Raw genomic sequence first — 17,822 nt, forward strand, 5'->3', positions numbered from 1 at the left:
TAAAACAGTGGAAGCCGCTTTGCAATACTACACGCTGATAACTTCTGTCTTTTTTAATTACAATTTTAACGGAGTCTAGGTTAAGAAGTTACTAGTTTGAGGATCAAGAGTTTGTCGTAGGCAGATAATGAAAAAAAACAATTATTAAATTATTTATTTTTTATTTCATTATTATTTAAAATAATACGTAAATGTTTACATTAGATGAATATTTTCATAAATTTCTAAGTCTTGAAATATAAAACGGATGTCAGATACAATAAAAATGTGAAATAAATGTCTTTTAAAGAACATTTGATTTTACATATTATTGTGTATCAAAAAGGTGGTAGCTACAGCACCCGAACTTGTCAGATTTTAATTTCCTCATATCTTACATTAATCATTATTATATTCATGGTATGATGAGTTTTATAAAATTCTAATTTTTTTATTTCCCTCTGAATTTTTCAAGAGTCCAATTTAACTTAATGTTTACAATGTCATGCTTGAAATGGTATCCAAGTAACCTCACATTTTTTCTCATAACGAAATCGTTGGTAAATTTGTGAATTAGATACCTACATGACCAGTAACTGATATCTATTAATCCGATATCTGTAGAAGAGGCTCTTATAACAATATTACACTTGCGCATCAATTCACAAAAAAAAACAAGATGTCAACTTCAGGTTGTTCGTCAGTGCTCCGGTACATAGCATTAACCGCGATTTATTTTTATCGAATCAATAAATAAGGCAGACTAACAATACGTAAGATGTTGCCACAATAATAAACACAATATTTCACCGGACAACTCTCATTACAGATTAAACATTCCTAATATTTCATCGGACAACTCTCATTAGAGATTAAATACAGACACATATGACATGAAAAAAGTTACAATTATTGAACTATATTTAGTGATTTAAAATACTAATTGATTAGGACATGGCCTAGGTCTGACGACTAACCGTAAACCGTCCCACAACCACGTCCGAGGGTTTTGGTCGAGGATGAGTATTGCCTGCAGAATCAGTCCAGCCATTCTTAATTTCCAGCAATTCTTCTTTTTTTTGTGAAAGGGGAACCTTTACACACTATTTTAAATTTATATGCATGCCGTCGCGGCGACAGCAGCTTCGCGTAGCAAGCTTAGTTTTTTGCCGCACTAAAAGCACAGATTATACGTCTAAAAGACAGGCAGGTGGCGGCGCTAGTGTCGTGTCGAGGAACCATTTCCCAGGGAAATGATGCATTCCGATCCACACAATAATATGTCGCAGATCCAGTACAAAATAAATAAGAATTTAATAATGCATATAAATCAAATTGTGTCGTATTACGTACTCACAGAAAAAAAAAGAAATTATTCACAATAAAATAATAATAATTATATAAATAGGTATATGAGTCGTCTATTATCAAAGGTGGCAATCTGTGCATTTGGACAAAAAAATGTTATTGATATGTCAATACAGATTGATTTGAATAAAATGGTCTCCTTCAAAGAATACGGTTCAAAACCTGCATTAAATAAAGGTTAATAGTTAACCTGTTATTTATCTAAGATGTCGTTCCGAAGAGTTTTGTGACTGCCAATGGAATACAAAGTCAATAATTCGTTTTTCTGATTTACCAATAATTGTCTAAAAGTCAGATTGCCGGCTTTGATAATAGTCGACTAATATGTATTGTAGAAGAAGCTGTTACGGGACGGAACACCAACCAATATTTTATATAAACGATTGATGGAGTGATCGTATTGTATATAAAACATTATTAAAACCCGTTGTTTTTCTCAACATTCTATTACTTAATGTCTGTGTGAGTAGGAAGTTTTACATGCGAGATTACAAGTGAAACCTCTAGGTTTTAATCGATTCACAATCTAGATTAGTTAGATAGCCCCTCTGCCCCTCCCCCTGCCCCTAAACCCGCCCCTGCCCCTGGCCCGGGTGCCCTTGCTGGTGTTGGGGGGGCTCTTGGGCCTGAGGGCCTCGATCCTGTCGGTGCAGCCGGTGCTCTCGCGGCCCTCGGCGAAGTACGACGAGTACAGCTCCGCGTTGAAGTTGGAGTTGGTGAGCTCGTGGCCGATCGTCACCCAGCCCGGACGGATCGTGGAGTCCTTGCCGAACAGGTGTACCCTGAGAATGTGTACATATAGATGTGTAGCGGGCTTAGCTTAGACAGTCTGTGTCGAGTCGTCGCACAACAGACAGGTTGCAAACTGTCGTGTCTTGTTAATAATTATCACCCTATAATCACGTCTCAGCCACGTCGTCAGCAATCAGCTGATAATGTCAGGGTTACCCTAGCAGGTAGGTGAGCTCACGGGGCTCAAACCGGGGGTGTTGCTAACACTGGCCCTAGCAAGAGCAGTACTTCGCAGAATCTACCACCGGATCGGAAACGCGACCCACTGAGAATATCCGGCGAGATACTCAGTGGGCTAAACAAACATGTGAGCTACATATTTGATGCAAAATGTTTTCCAACGTCACTAATAGTCATTAATAGTTAAAATTACTTGTTGTCGTTAGTATACATATTATTAGCGACGTTTCAAATGCCTTAGTTTTCGTGGTCGCAGACGACGGAGCTGACGTGACGCGAAAACCAAAGAACATGCTATTTAAGCTCTTATTGATGTATGAGTATTTTATATTAAAGTAATACTGATCAACATTTACCTTCTTCGACCCAAACAGAAATGTTCCATGATGTGAAATATCTCAATAGGCTTCTCTGTACTGCCGAACTCCGGGTCTTCAGATATGATGAGGTCGATATCCACGTTAGCGTGTATGAAGTCTCCGTCGACCGACCTCCGGACAGTGCCTTTGATGCCCATCAGACAATGCTCCTTGGTTCGCTGGAAGACCGCGTTGTGCTCGAGGTTTTTCGAATGCCCCGGATTCTTTATGTTCGTTTTGATCCAGCAGATGTCTTCGCAACGACGAAAGCCCCACTTCTTTAGGCATTCCCTGCCCATATCTAAACCTGAATTAAGATTTGGTATTAGCTGAATTACTGATCTTTTAGATTAAAGTAAAGTCATTTAGCGGCTTGTCTCTGCCCCTGGCATTGCTGAAGTCTATGGGCGACGGTAACCACTACCCATCAGGTCATAACCATCAGAGCCGTATGCTCTTCTGCCTACAAAGGCAATAAAAAAAAAATTATAATGTTACAAATTTTAATTGCCTTTGCAGGTATACAAGCGTACGGCACACTGGAGATGTATGATCACCATCACTTGTGGAGATCAGTAATACTAAGGGCAGAGCCTGGCCGCTCCTTACCACTGTTTGGTGCATTGTTTGGCAGAGAAATAATTGATGTCCCACCCAAAGAGTGAATTATCTTGTAGAAATCTTTAAGAAACTTTAAAAATGTTATACTTTCAAATTCATTACAGTTTATGTGGATAACTTTTGTAAAATGAATAAGTAAAATTAAAAGTGAGTTATGTTTTCACCATGTGCATGTATTTATTTATTTATTTATTACACTTCATGTAAAATTTACATTGGCGGACCTAATGCCTAAGGCATTCTGACTCTACCAGTCAACCAAAGGTGGTGCAGAGTAAATAGTGATATGTGCAATGAAATTTATATTGAGTTACAAATACATACACATATACATACACACATAGATACAAATATTAATATACATATATATACATACATACATACATACATACAATAGTTTATACAGTATTCAATGTGTAGTATGTACTAGTTATACAAATCACAACCAAATAATTTTCTAGGTTTGAAGAATATACCTTCAGAGCTTCCACACCATAGGAATACAAAAGATCTTGGCTGTGCTATCTGCTGGAGCTCAAGAGCTAAGACATCTTCCCATCTCCATCCAGTGCCCAGAGGAGGTTCCACGAGAATTACATCGAATTTGTTAGCCATGTCTTTTAGATCAAAAGTCTGAAATAATGGTTTTGATTTTTTTAATTTCCTATTGTTTTTTTTTTTGTTTTAAGTACTGTAGGCTTAGTGCGAGTTTCAAAAATCGAATCGAATGACTCGCATCGAGTGTACGCTCTTCACGGTGAAACGTGCGGAGCTCTGAGTGCGAGTTACTTGATTTGCAGGACGTTTATTCATCTTGAGAAGCGATAATTTTTTCTTTTATATTGGTAGCACGCAAGGGTTTTTTTAAGGCGTTTAATTGAAATGCCAAGCTTTCTAACGATATTTATAATTATTCGGGTAATGGGTAATGTACCTGTGCTTAGTGCGAGTTTTTTTAATTACTCAGTCGATGTTAATGATATGTTTAATTTGTGTGAGGTTGTATCAGTGCCACCTAGTGGTAAGCTTATGAATCTCATTTTGTGGGAGAGAGAAGGTTTGTTAATGTTGCTGTCTCATGTATCGAATAGCTTTACCCAAGTGAGCCTCTCGATTATTGTATGTGCGAGTGCGAGTTGCAAATTAATGGATTTTGAGAGTATTTCTTCACTTTCAAGCAAGTTAAGTAGTCACTAAAATTTTTGCCGTGAAACCAATACAATATCAAGATTTTTTCTTTCGTTTTTAATAATAATGTTGTTTTTAAGGTTTTATCTATTCTAATGGTTTATACACATATATTTTTTCGGTTAGAAAATTTTATAGACGTCTAGCTAGCTGTAAATACATATTAATTCTTTGCTTTTTCATTTAATTCTTATTAAATCATTGCTTTTTTTTAAAGAGTTGTTTGATGAGAGAGAGAGAGTGAGATAGAGTTGTTTTTTTTTTATTGCTTAGATGGATGGACGAGCTCACAGCCCACCTGATGATAAGTGGTTACTGGAGCCCATAGACATCTACAACGTAAATGCGCCACCCACCTCGAGATATAAGTTCTAAGGTCTCAGTATAGTTACAACGGCTACCCCACCCTTCGAACCGAAACGCATTACTGCTTCACGGCGGAAATAGGCGGGGTGGTGGTACCTACCCGTGTGGACTCCCAAGAGGTCCTACCACCAGTGAAAGAGTATTCTTTATTGTACACAAAATGAATAAATATTGTGAAACATTCTTTCTTGGTCTTATCGCTAAGAGTGATCTCTTCCAGACAACCATTAGATGGGCAACAATAATTTCGAAATGAATTGCACACTGTGTACCTATCTATTATAGAAATATATACACACACGCACATACACACGCGCACACACACACGCGCACACACACACACACACACGCGCGCGCCATATACATATTTACAGGTACATACGTACAGATTTATATTTATAAATTATATAGAAATTTGAACAATGTAATAATCATTTTGCTTCTTTACACATTTATAAATAAGGATGGATGCTCGTAATAATTTTAGTATATTTAGGCTACCTAATGAAGATCATCAACACTATTACCGTAAATACAATCATTTTATAAACGTTCAACGGGTAAATGATTAAACCTATGTAAAACATAATTTCTTAATTAAAAAAATCCGAAATAATTACCTATTTCAAGATTAATTATGTTAAGTATGTCTAAATATGTAATTACAATTAAATAAATTCTATAATAAACTTCTAATTCTAATACTTCTATTAAAGTTACTAAAAAAATATTTTTATGCTGGGCAGTTTTCGTGTATTTTAAAGGTTACGCCATTACGGCAAAGTTTGTTTACGAAATTGCACCCTTAGAATGGAAGTGGTTTAACTAAAAAATTTAAGATTAGTTTTATATTTCAAAACACTTATGTATTATTATTAAGAACCTACATTTTAAGTAGGTAATACGTGAAGCAAAAATGTTGTACTCCTTTTTACGAAAATTGCGCGGACGAAGAAGTATGAAATTTCCCACACTTATAGAGAATATAGAGAAGTAGTGCAGATTGCTAATATTTTTTTTTTTAATTGTGCATAAACAATAAAAAAATAAACTAAATGAATAAAAAAACCTTACACACATTACCATGTATTTGACATACACACACACACATGCATTTATACTTTTTTTGTTTATTGATTTATCAATCTGTGGTCAAATTGAGAATAGATTTTTTGTCTTTAATATTATTTTTCTATAATGTAGCCTTGGCGACATATAGCAATGATTATTATAGAAATGATGATAGTAGAAAGGTGACAATAGAACTATAATAATGTTCAAACTTAAAATTTAAATAAATTATGGTCAAATTTCGACCACTGGACTACCATTAGTAGATAATAATAAAATCATTTATTGCCTTTCACACAGATTCAGATTATTACAGGCAGCCTACAAGGAAACAACAAAAAAACAAAACACTATTATATCATTTCTAGCAAGCAGCTCAACATTTGCACTTGTATATTATTAATAAGAATTTTATTAAGAATATTGACAATTTATGAGGAATTTGACAAGTACGGATTAGTTATAGATATATGTAGTTACATATTGTAAATTAAATTAGTTTTATAAGTGCAATAAAAAATAATTTAAATGATAAAATGATAAAGCCATACCTTTTTCCAATGTGACGATTAGAGGGTATCCTATTATTCTTTTCTATATTATTCTATCAGCTTATAAAATTAAACAGTCTCTTTTAGTCTAGAAAAGGACAAAGTACTCTTTCTGTCTTTTTCAAATAAAATGGCATGCCTTAAAGTGTTTAAACCGAAAAACTAAAAAAATACAATTATTGTATTACAATATTGAAGTTTACCAGAAACTAAGAATTTTGGGTTGAGCCACTTTAATTCTAAAGGTACAAAATAGTATTGAACACGTGACATTACCCGAATAATTTTGAAAGTAGTTGGTTCCCATTAAAATGCTGTTAAAATGCGTTGTATTTCATTTAGACGGTCTAATGCCAAAACATCACGTGCTACCAATATACGAGCAATAATATTATTGCTGCTCTCGGTGAATAAACGCCCTGCGAAGCGAGTAGCATATCTCAACTCACACTCACAATTCTTCATTTTTCACCGTATAGAACGTAAACTCGATTTGATTTTGATTTATTCATTTACAATTGAACAACTAGGAAAAAAAGATGAAAAGACATTTTGGAGGGACCGCGAGGAGCTAAATTGTGTGAATTGTTTTATTTTGTCTATTTAATGTTTCTTAGTTTATGCGTATTTAATATTTCTTCGTGTATAAGTGTAATTTTGAGACCGTCCTGGCCTAAAGGTTAAGGCGTCCGGTGTATTCGTATCTTGCAATGCACCGGTGTTCTAATCCCGCCGGCGGGTATCAATTTTTCTAATGAAATACGTACTTATCAAATGTTTACGATTGACTTTCACTGTAAAGGAATAGCATCATGTAATAAAAATCAAACCCGCAAAATTAATTTGCGTAATTACTGGTGGTAGGACGTCTTGTGAGTCCGCACGGGTAAGTATCACCACCCTGCCTATTTTTGCCGTGAAGCAGTAATGCGTTTCGGTTTGAAGGGTGGGACAACCGTTGTAACTATACTGAGACCTTAGAACTAATATCTCAAGGTGGGAGGCGGCATTTGCGTTGTAGATGTCTATGGGCTCCGGTAACCACTTAAGATTAGGTGGGCCGGGAGCTCGTCCACCCATCTATGCAATAACAAAGTAACGTGGGTTTATTAACTGTATAGTATCTGTGAAAGAGCAAAAATTTTAAAAAAATTAACAAAACCGCTGGACGTAGCTTCTCGAAGTCTTCGAAAAGGTCCACTGAAAAAAATCTCAGTATATAATCAGCATTTTGCAGAGATTATATTTTATCCCATATTATCTGATCTCATTTCATTTCATTCCATGCCAATTGATTAATGCTTCAAATTAATCAAATCCATTTCACTCCATATTATCATTTTTCATAAAAAAGATTAGGCTTTATGGCATGATACTTTTGCCTCATTAGTTGGAAAAATAGAACTACTAAAGAAATACTCGATCGAAACGTTAAAACCCACTAATTTGTAACACGCACTCGCACAAATGTCATTCGTGGTACTAATTTCGATAAAATTACTCGGTTACGAGATCACAACGTTAATATGAACTCGCACTCACAAAATAACACCGGGTACGTTTGCCGCTAGGGGCGCTGTTCCAATTGCATACAAATTTGAGCAAACTGGCTCGCTATCGAGAGCGTTACAAAACTCGCACTAAGCACACTGATGGTTTTCATCAAAGCTTTTCTTACTTATTTGACCTAAAATGTGAATCAAATAAGATGAGTTAAATATTACCGCATTAAATATTATTACCGCACAAATTCTGTACACAAAGTAATTTGGACGATACATAATTATATCACCATTTTATCACTACACCACTAGTCACCTTTGTGTTTTCTACAGCATTGTGTATGAAGATTATATATAAGGATTATGTTCAAATCCCTTTTCTGTAAAACACTGTAAGTAGTAACTTTGCTGTGGCCTATACATTAGCAATGTCTATAAGTGAGTAAACATTTTACATTAAGCCCAACAGCTTCATTCATTACAGCCAGAATCCTTCCCGACAAATTGTCTAAGCATTGTGCTAAGTTAAATGAAAAATTAATGATAGCCAAACAATTCACACCAAAAATATCTGAGCATAGATAGATGGTGGTAATGATAACATTTCTGGTTATGATAGTATGGCTGTTAATTCAACAGCATGGATCAAACTGTGATGATTACGATCAAAGTGGTCAAAATTCAATATCTACAATTTGGGCGACTGCACTATTTTCCCTGGTTTTTGCGTGTGGTAGAAATGTTTATTTATTAATTTATTTATTTAAGGATTACCTACAGGGTTTACAGTAAGACATAAAATAACATTGACATGTTTAGAGCAATTGATAACTGCAACTCTAATTATAGGTAATCACAGCATGCATTACATTAACATATTAATAGAGATTTAACATACTATAAATAATAATAAAAAATTAAAAACAGAAAGACAACAAGGACAGTAATACCCGAGTACTCAGACCAAGGCCGAGGCTGAGATTTAACAACAACTTTTTATAATTTTGTTCTTAAATATTGGAAGGGAATAAAGTATAATATATTTAAAAGTATTATTACGGTTTAATCTTACGGTTTTTATTGTCATTATAATATTTGGGACGATTTATACTACTTTACAGTTTTTGTGGTCAAGAATAACTAAGATATTATTTGCTGACATTTGATTTTTTTTTATTGCTTAGATGGGTGGACAAGCGCACAGCCCACCGGATTTTAAGTGGTTACTGGAGCCCATAGACATCTACAACGTAAATGCACCACCCACTTTGAGATATAAGTTCTAAGGTCTCAGTATAGTTACAATACAATATAGGCTGCTCCGCCCTTCAAACTGAAATGGATTATGTACTGCTTCGCGGCAGAAATGGGCGGGGTGATGGTACCTACCCGTGCAGACTCACAAGAGTCACAATATTGACTATTGACTACCCTCTCTTATTGTATTAACATTCAGGTAATTGCCTGAACTAATTAGATTTTGCATTTATCCCTCGATGCTATTAGGTGGGGTTGGTTATCATGCCTGTCAGGTATGACATTGGATAGTATTGTAAAGAGGATGTTACAAAATGGGTTAACCTTGTTAGAATTAAGCCCATAAGACCCAGCAAAGTTATGTTTTGTGCAAAGGCTTTTGCAAAATCTAACTTATTTACTTTAGTTCTTCTGGATTTTATTTTTTTTATACCAAAAATGAAGCAAATCAGAAAGCCAATATTTAATTATCATTAATTCATCATCATCATCATCATCAACAGCCCATAGTCGTACACTGCTGGACATAGGCCTCTCCCAATCCACACCACTGAGCCTGGTCTACGGCTCTTCTCATCCCACTTCTTGCCGGCCAGCGTTTGGAGGTCATCACAGCACCTAGCCAGAGAGAGTCATCAGATAATACTTTATTTATTTACCTTGAGATCACATTTCAAATACATAGGTGGTGTTGCAGTTTCCGCAATTAAATCGTCTTTCAGTTTAATGAGTTCACGTAATTTCGGATATTCCTCAAACCTGTCAGCGAGCCCAACATCTCTGATATAGTTTTGTGGCCTCTGACCTGTGTCAACAAAGTGCTGACAATAGTCATTGTGAGGATTTGATGACTGCGTGCCCTGAAATCAATTTTAGTATGAAATTGTAGTGTCCCTTGGCTCTTTTCAATAATATATCACAATAACACACTTATCATTGTTAAATTCACAGTGTAGAGTGACCAACATTTGTATAAAAATTAATTTGTTCACAATAAGTCAATCTTCAATGTGTATATCATAAAATCATAACCCCTTACTAATGTGTGAATGATTTAAGTGGTAGATACATTTAATACAGCCAAGTACACTATACACAAATCAAGATAAATAATAAATGAATATAAACCCACTTATGAAAATTATCAGAGCACTTTGATCAATTAGTTTACAGTTTTTTGCATGGGTAGATTGAGGTTAGTCATTAGGAAAGATATTTAATTTGCCGATAGATACAAGGTCTTAACCTTTAAAATACTCTAGAATTTCTGTTAACTGCTTCGACATCTTTAATTACAAAAAAAGTAACAAACCTTCAAAAATGTAGAGGAGTCGGTGTATACAAGTTCATCCGGTTGGTCCTTACTGGTGGGTTTATCTCCTTCACCTCCGCTTCCAGACACAGCTTGTTTTTTAACAGGTACGTCTAGAGCTGAACCCAGCGCATGTCTTAATTCGCTCACACTCGAGACACCTAACTGAAGAAATAACAGTTGTCATGGACTAAAACCTTTTTTATGTATTTAAAACTAAATTAAATTGATGCTTACTTACTGTCTGTGCTAGAAGCTTTTTTCGTTTTTGAGATCTCTCGCGTAGTTCTCTTAATTTCTCACTCATCTTTCATTAAAATAAATCGTAAAATAATTAATAATAAAATAAACAAAACGACAATCAAAACATGATTGTTTTTGCTTATTAATTATCCACCGAACAGGTAAAGGGATCATAGTCCATAAGGATAAAACCAATATTTTTGTAACCAAAAGCCAAGTTCATTTGGTTTGTATGAAACGTCAAATGCTACAAGAAATTTAAAGAGCAGGGATGGGTAAATATTTTGATAGTCGGGCCACATTGCAGATGAAAATTTGACCTCGAGCCAAACAGCTTTTTTTTCTAATTTTATTGTGCGACTATTATACATACTTTAATTGTTCTATTATTTTAATAATTTTTTCGAATAGGAGTCGCTGAAAAGAGCCGTTGTCCGGGAGAAAATTTTGGCTCCCACCGGCCCTGTTAATGTGTTGAAAAGTATTGCTTAATATATTATAAAAAAAAAATGCACTATAGTGAGGGGTAGATCTCAGGGGTATTTAAAACTATGGGTTAGTCACCAATATCGAATTTCGAATTTTAATCTTCCTTTATAACAAACAATTTTCAATTTTTAAACAATAATTACATTTAGACGCGGGCGCACGCTATTCACACTCAAAACGGAAGCGCCCGGAACATAGATTATACACTGTTGAAAAGATGGACATAGATACTAACTATGTATAGCGAGCGGGCATACGGCCGCGAGAGTAACGTACCGGTCGGTTTGCTACAGCACCAATTTATGTTAGACAAAAACTAATATTTGTGTTTTTAATAATAATATATACAATGCTTCACGGGCCAGACAAAATTCTAGAGCGGGCCGGATTTGGCCCGCGGGCCGCCATTTGCCCAGGCTTGGTATAGAGGATAGAGGTAAGGAGAACCGTCTCATATGGGAGAAGTGGGTGTCTCACTTTCAGCACTAAGTAATAGTTCAAAAATCCTCCAGAATGGCGCTAGCATAGGCACAGGGTATGATATGAATTGAGCAGTTGTTAACTGATTGAGATATGCTGAGTTAGGTTTAATATATATAATGACTAGAGTAGTTAGTGACAGTGTAATATACAAGACCTCACATGTTTACGTAGTCCAAACTAATTTCGTCAATATATCCTAAAGTTTTTACTATAGTAAAACGTGCAGACATCGAAAAAAAAAAAGATTGTATTTTCTTATCAGCTTTAAATAAAATACTTTTTGTGATTTTGTAAGGCTTAGAGTTCTTTCGTCCCTTTTTATTTCTCTATCTTATTCTTATAGCTTTTAGCGCCTTTTTTTAAATTTACCCGGATGCTACTGTAGCGCTACCCTTATTTAGCAGATTTTAATGGACACTTTTTCACACAGAGACGGCTCTCCTTACCTCTATCCTCCATAAAGAAATGAAATGGAAAGTTAAATAAAACTCGATGAGACAAGAGCTGGATCGCGAAGAGTTAAGTTAGAAAGTTAAATAAAAAATATATTTTTTAGGTTATAGTTATTTTTTTTAGAAAAATAGACTTATAAAAAACTAATTTAACATTTCTCTCGGTTTTGCATTAAGTAGACTTATTAAAAACTACTATTACGGCTTAATCTCGCGTTTTATTGTCATTATATTATTTCAACCGATTCGAATACTTTTCATTATTCGTAGTCACAGACGACTAAAGTGTTATTCGTCATAGTTATTAATACTTTATTCTTCGACATTTACTTAGAAAATTGTGATAACTAACGTCTATTTTTCTATATATATTTTCTAGATATTCACGTTCCATTTTATACAGAACGAGCTAATAGTTGCCAGACCTTCAGGCTGTTTGTTGTACTTCGGTTGTCATTGTGCAGATAAAAGGATCCCAGGACTTTTTGACATGGAACGGAGCGAAGCTGCGTTGATTCTGATGTTGACATCACTTTCGAGACAATTTTGACAAACTACAAACTTTGTACTCGGTTATTCTTGACGTTCGCAATGTGTCCTTGACTCTGACCGATATTGTGTACCTATCTTAGTTTGTCTCAAATTTTAAGTGTAAGTAAATAAGTAAGTGTACTGAAAATAGCCGTTACCTAATCAACGAATATCATCTTGGTCATCCGCATAGATTATACTGTATACACTTAATATCGTCCGAGACGACGTAAAGGGTAAAGTATGTATTGCAAACGTCGGAAGTAATAAAATGTAATTTATATAATAAAGGTTAAATTTTATATAAATATGTAATTGAAAATGTAATCTACCTACTTGATAGTGACATTTTTTCAACTCGCGTCCACCCAATGCTGAGTGTGCGTCTTTTCAAATGCACTTCCTCTCATAAATAATAAGTGTAGGTAGGTACTATGTGCACTCCATTCTTTTCGGTACTTAGTGACTTAATCAATAGGTATAGCATATTATAGAAAGTGGAGCGGTTGCTTTTTTTTTTAACATTGTACTCCTTACATGTCTTTATCGATGATATCCGTTCATTTAAAAAATAATATTCCTTTTTTTATTATTTATAATTCATTAAAACAGAAGTTTACAGTTATTAAGTAATGCATAAATTACACTTCGCTCACAAGGTCTTCGGTAGTATAGTGGTCAGTATCCCCGCCTGTCACGCGGGAGACCGGGGTTCGATTCCCCGCCGGAGAGATTCTTTTTTAATTTTCTTTCAATACAAATCAATAAAAAAACATCTAAGCATAAAAGCGTAAAACCATTTTTATTAATTTACAGTTTTTTTTATTGTATCGATGGAGCTACAATGTTCGCGTTTGATGCATCGTTTAGTGTGATTATGACGCACAAGTCCTGGTTTGCAATAGCAGCCCAGAGAACATCGTCTGGGTCGCATCGTACAAGGACGACTGTCGCAGCTTGGCTCGCATCCGTACCGACAGACATACTCCTCGTTTGGATCTAGACAATTTTCTGTAATAACAAATTAAGTCTAATTTTAGAAATTATTAATATAACAAAATTTTCAACGACATTTGACGTTGTTTTATTATTTTAAATAAAAGAATATTTTTTGCGGCATAACTATAATATAATAGCTAGATATATGCTGTCGTGACACTTTTTGTAAATAATAATGTGTTCTATAAAGTCAAGTCAAAGTACATTATTTTATTCTATCATCAATAGATTTCGCAGGGCACGCGATACAAAGAATATTTTAGGTATTTTTTTTACACCTTGGGTTACATTATTGGAGTTTTAGAATATGATCCCTAATTTTTTTCAAAAAAGATTATAGCCTATGTCACTCGGGAATAGTGTAGCTTCCAAACAGTGAAATAATTTTTCAAATCGGTTTAGTAGTTTCGGAGCCTATTCAATACAAACAAACGAACAAATCTTTCTTCTTTATAATATTAGTATAGATTTTAAATTTTTTTTATTGCTTAGATGGGTGGACGAGTTCACAGTTAGTGTTAAGTGGTTACTGGAGCCCATAGACATGTACAACGTAAATGCGCCACCCACCTTGAGATATAAGTTCTAAGGTCTCAGTATAGTTACAACGGTAGCCCTACTCTTCAAACCGAAACGCATTGCTGCTTCACTGCAAAAACAGGCGAGGTGGTGGTACCTATCCGTGCGAACTCACAAGAGGTACTACCACCAGTAATTACGCAAATTATAATTTTGCGGGTTTGATTTTTATTACACGATGTTACTCCTTGACCGTGGAAGTCAATCGTGAACATTTATTGAAGTGAAACTTCCTTATCGGCGTTGGAAAAAAATTTACCGTCACATTTTTCGGTTACGCGTCACTTTTTTCCGTTACGCGCCATCTGTTTTGTATTCATGTCTATGATAATAAAATCCTTTTGTTTAAACTTTATCTAATTTAACTTTTTTGTATTCATGTCTATGATAATAAAATCCTTTTGTTTAAACTTTATCTAATTTAACTTTATTTAACCAATTTCTAGAAAGTTGCATGTAGATCATTTTTCGAAAAATAAGGCCATAAACAAGTTTCACTTCTTACGTGTGTACACTAGTACACGCACACATTTTTTTGAAGTGAAACTTCCTTATCGGCGTTGGAAAAAAATTTACCGTCACATTTTTCGGTTACGCGTCACTTTTTTCCGTTACGCGCCATCTGTTTTGTATTCATGTCTATGATAATAAAATCCTTTTGTTTAAACTTTATCTAATTTAACTTTTTTGTATTCATGTCTATGATAATAAAATCCTTTTGTTTAAACTTTATCTAATTTAACTTTATTTAACCAATTTCTAGAAAGTTGCATGTAGATCATTTTTCGAAAAATAAGGCCATAAACAAGTTTCACTTCTTACGTGTGTACACTAGTACACGCACACATTTTTTTAAGTACGTATTTCATTAGAAAAATTGGTACCCGCCTGGGATTCGAACATTGGTGCATCGCTCAACACGAATGCACCGGATGTCTTATCCTTTAGGCCACGACGACTTGCCCTGGCCTTTGGGCCATCAGGAATTCCCTCCCTCCCAAAAATAAGCATCGGTCTACTTGGCAATATCACCGGCTGGATGGAGGATATTCCCTACAGACATATTGCTGGTATTATTGGGGCTCGTGGTAATCGCTTAACATGAGACGGACCGTGAACTCGTTATCTACAGCAATAATGAACAAAAGTCCGACAAATCAGGGCGCAATGCTCCAAAAAAAACAATATCTCAGTGCTTCATTCCAATTATTTTTTATATAGCTTTGACGGGTGAACGAGCTCACGGCTGATGTCAAGTGGCTACCGGAGCCCACGGCTGATGTCAAGTGGCTACCGGAGCCCACGGCTGATGTCAAGTGGCTACCGGAGCCCACAGACATCTATAAAGTAAATGCCGCCACCCACCCCGAGACATGAGTTGTAAGGTTTTTACAGCCTAGGATATAACAATTGCTTGTTTTTGATTAGCACAAACAAATATAGTTTCAACTTATGCTTTCTCCACATATAATAAACAAAATGGATGCATTTTATCTGTTTTAAAACAACTAAGTTCAAGACCAGGTGATGCGTACATACATGAGGGCACGATCTATTCGTTCGTATTTCCATCAGGGCTGTTAAGCCATTAAAATAAATATATAAAAACGCGTTTCGCCGGGAAAAATGAATAAAAGAAAATATTTATCTTCTTTTTTTTTTTAAGTATGGCAATTGTCTTCTTGCGGTATACCATTTTTGCCAGTGTCGATTTTATAAAATGTTCAGATATAAATACATATATTATGTGCTGGGTTGACTTCTTGGCGGGAACGCGAGGAGTGAAGTTGTTTTATTATGTCTATATTTAGTGTTTCTTCAGGTTCAAATATGTAATAAAGGTGGTTTATTAGTTAATAAGCCACCGCTATTACAAACGGGATTTGGGAAAATAAAAAAGCCGCTGGACGAACATAACTTCTCGGGATCCTCCAAAAAGTCCACTGAAAAAGTCTCAGTAAATAACCACCATTTTACTGAGATTATATTTCTATGTAATTATTCCGATTTTTTTGTAAATTTAATTCGTTTTTATTCATTTATGTTATATCGCAATTAGTTTCCTTCGTTTTTTATTATTCATAAACTGTCAATAAGTAAAATGGCGAATTATAAAAATCTTATTACTTGACGCTGGCTAATGCACAAACTGTGCCGGAGCCAAAAAATAAAGAAGAAGAAATACATACCTACTATACAGTACCTACATATGTATTCCGCTATATGAAAAATTGAAGCGGAATGAGATGAAGTTTTTATTTGTATTGCTAAGATGGCAGGACCAGCTCCCGGCTCACCTAGTATTAAGTGGTCACCGGATCCTATACACATCAACGATGTCAATGTTGCCGCCCATATTGAGACATGAGTTCTAAGTCTATAAGGTTTTACAGGTTTCTATTACAGTTAATTTACAGAAGAATTATAAAACAACGACAAGGCAACGACGTCTAAAGCTTGACAGCCCTATTTATAAAGTCAATATGTTAATTGCATTTTTCAGATAAGGCAACCCATATGATCATAGACAGTTTATGTTCTAGATATATTTTCTTTATAAATCAATCAGTACAGCCGTCGGCTAATAAGATTGGTAGTTTTCAGATTGGAGAAGTAACAGAACATGTATTTTTTTTTATAAATACTTGTAGCATTGTGCAATAAAAATCAAACCCGCAAAATTATATTTTTTTAATTACCTACTTGTAATAAGACGACTTGTGAGTCCGCACGGGTAGGTACCACCACTCTACCTGTTTCTGCCGTGAAGCAGTAATACGTTTCGGTTTGAGGCAGCTGTTGTACTGTAATAAGTGAGAACTTAGATCTCATGTTTCAAGGTGGATGGCGGCATATACGACGCCGGTAACCACAACACCAGGTAGGCCGTGAGCTAGTTTACCCGTCTGACCAATAAAATGACTGTGTGGATATCGGTTGTAAACTAACAAATTGATTAGATTTTTTTTAACCTGTTCATGGGGTTAGAGCGAAGCTATTCTTAACCCACAGACACAGCCCACTGAGTTTCTCGCCGAATCTTCTCAATGGGTCGCGTTTCCGATTGGGTGGTAGATTCTGCGAAGCACGGCTCTCGCTAGGGTTCGTGTTAGCAACGTCGTCAGGTTTGAGCCCCGTGAGCTTACCTACTAGTTCGGTGAATCTAGAATAACCCCTTGAGGTTACTAGAATAGGTAGGGAAAAAAAATGAAGCTAATAAGGGATTTGTAAAGTTATCGTTTCTTGACGCGTGTTAATCAGACGTCTTTTAGTCGGTAAAACGACGTTCAAAGATCCATTACGAACAAACATAAATTTACTAAGCTAAGTTAAAATTTTATTAAATAAAAAGATATACAAGAACCATACGTGCAAGACAGTCCTTCTCATGAATACAGCGTCCGCTCTTATGTCTTATGAGCGGTGGACGGCAGAGGCATCCTCGAGTGCAAACTCCTGGAGGGCACGAAGGCGTCGGCTCAGAGCAGCTGGGCTCACAC

The 17,822-nt window shown here is 35.4% G+C and overlaps 1 protein-coding gene, 1 long non-coding RNA gene and 1 other non-coding gene across 4 annotated transcripts; 2 read left to right on the forward strand and 1 right to left on the reverse strand.

Moving 5' to 3' along the window:
• Positions 1-141: 141 nt before the first annotated feature.
• Positions 142-11,473, reverse strand: LOC101738928 (N6-adenosine-methyltransferase non-catalytic subunit). 2 transcript variants are annotated; one of them, XM_004924348.5, is made up of 7 exons: positions 11,422-11,473; positions 10,788-10,853; positions 10,547-10,711; positions 9,894-10,094; positions 3,776-3,932; positions 2,676-2,985; positions 142-2,129 (listed from the first exon to the last, which is right to left on the reverse strand). In XM_004924348.5, the coding sequence occupies exons 2-7, from the start codon at positions 10,851-10,853 to the stop codon at positions 1,883-1,885; spliced, it is 1,146 nt and encodes a 381-aa protein (XP_004924405.2). In that variant the 5' UTR covers positions 11,422-11,473; the 3' UTR covers positions 142-1,882. The 2 variants fall into 2 exon arrangements, with proteins under 2 accessions (XP_004924405.2, XP_021202483.2); XM_021346808.3 differs by having other exon boundaries at positions 11,354-11,463.
• A 956-nt stretch (positions 11,474-12,429) lies between these two features.
• LOC110384920 (uncharacterized) lies at positions 12,430-13,816 on the forward strand. Its single transcript, XR_002430289.3, has 2 exons — positions 12,430-12,985; positions 13,561-13,816. It is a non-coding gene; the product is annotated as an uncharacterized LOC110384920 (long non-coding RNA).
• TRNAD-GUC (transfer RNA aspartic acid (anticodon GUC)) lies at positions 13,405-13,476 on the forward strand. The gene has a single exon. It is a non-coding gene; the product is annotated as a tRNA-Asp (tRNA).
• Positions 13,817-17,822: the final 4,006 nt, after the last annotated feature.

The sequence above is a fragment of the Bombyx mori genome, chromosome 3 (assembly GCF_030269925.1).
Source record: "Bombyx mori chromosome 3, ASM3026992v2".
Taxonomy (NCBI): Eukaryota; Metazoa; Arthropoda; class Insecta; order Lepidoptera; family Bombycidae; genus Bombyx; species Bombyx mori.